We start from the raw sequence: 1,088 nt of genomic DNA, 5'->3' as shown, positions 1-1,088 counted from the left end.
CAGGCAGGGGTTGTTTTTACCGTAGCAGCCTGAGCTCAGCCAGCAGGGTCGGGTTCTGCTGGGCCTTCTCGGGGGTGGGCTGAGAGGCCTGCTCGTGCTCCAGCCTGAGCCGCTGGATCTCCTGCAGGATCTCCCTGTGGGAACGACAGAGGGGAGGCAAAAGGAGGGCACAGTCACTCTCTGCACTGCTCCCAGACAGCTTTCACAGCCCTTGGAGCACTTTCTGCCAGCCCCAGCCCAGGCACAGCAGTTTTGTTCATGTGGGGCTGGCACAGGCCCACGCCAGGACGGGTAAGTTGGTGCAGACGTAGGAACTGCTGCAAAAGACAGAAAATTTATTACTTAATAAGTGTGAAATCACTCATTGCAATGCCTTTCCAAACCCTTTCACACGGAATGGGCTCAGAGACTGTTCCAAGAGGACAAGAGTTCCATCTTCAGCACAACCTGCCCGGCAGGTACTGCAGGAAGGGCCCTGGGGCAGGACCTGCCAGCTCTGCTGAGCTCCTTCTCCCCTTCCCAAGGGCTCTGGGCAGGGCAGCAGGAACAAGGACAACAGCTCATTGGAACAGAGGCAAACCCTCCAGTGTCCCCAGGGGAAGGGGACCTGCACAGCCAGAGGGGAGGGAACATCACAGCCATGGCCAAGGGCCCCTCACTGCAGTGGGAATGAAACCCCCCTGGAGTGGAGACTGTTGTCAGCTCTCTGTGGAACTGCTGAGCTGCTCTCCTGGCAGGGCTTCACACCAGCACTGATTGAGATCTCCCTTATCTGGGATCTCCAGGAGTAATTTCAAATACCTGCAAGGTCTCTTGGTGCAGCACTGAAGCCGTGGCAGTGCCAGGACTGAGCTGCTCCTGCTCTCCAGGAACTGATTCCCCTCCAAACCCCCCCTGAGCAGGGTTTTACCCCAGTGTGCTGAGGGTGCCCTGGCACAGGGCTGTGCAGGCAGCTGGATCACAGGGCCTGGCACAGCAGAGCACAGGGAGACCTGAGCACAGGCACAAGGACAGCCTGGAGAGGCTCCACAGGTGACCCTCTGGAGCAAGAAGGATCCCATGGTTTGGGTGGGAAGGGACCTTAAAGC

General features: G+C 58.5%; 1 protein-coding gene across 1 annotated transcript in view; it reads right to left on the bottom strand.

Annotated features, from left to right (window-relative positions):
* The window catches only part of LOC108638805 (dystrobrevin beta-like), a 40,201-nt gene that overhangs the window by 9,637 nt on the left and 29,476 nt on the right, over window positions 1-1,088 (bottom strand). The window contains exon 3 of the mRNA XM_029965975.1: window positions 21-199. Coding sequence (XP_029821835.1) covers window positions 21-199 — 179 coding nt within the window. The remainder of the gene's footprint in view (window positions 1-20; window positions 200-1,088) is intronic.

Source organism: Manacus vitellinus, unplaced genomic scaffold (genome assembly GCF_001715985.3).
Source record: "Manacus vitellinus isolate BGI_N305 unplaced genomic scaffold, ASM171598v3 scaffold_128_pilon, whole genome shotgun sequence".
Classification (NCBI taxonomy): domain Eukaryota; kingdom Metazoa; phylum Chordata; class Aves; order Passeriformes; family Pipridae; genus Manacus; species Manacus vitellinus.
Note: the sequence above shows the minus strand (reverse complement) of the source record. Positions and strands in the feature narration are given on the sequence as shown.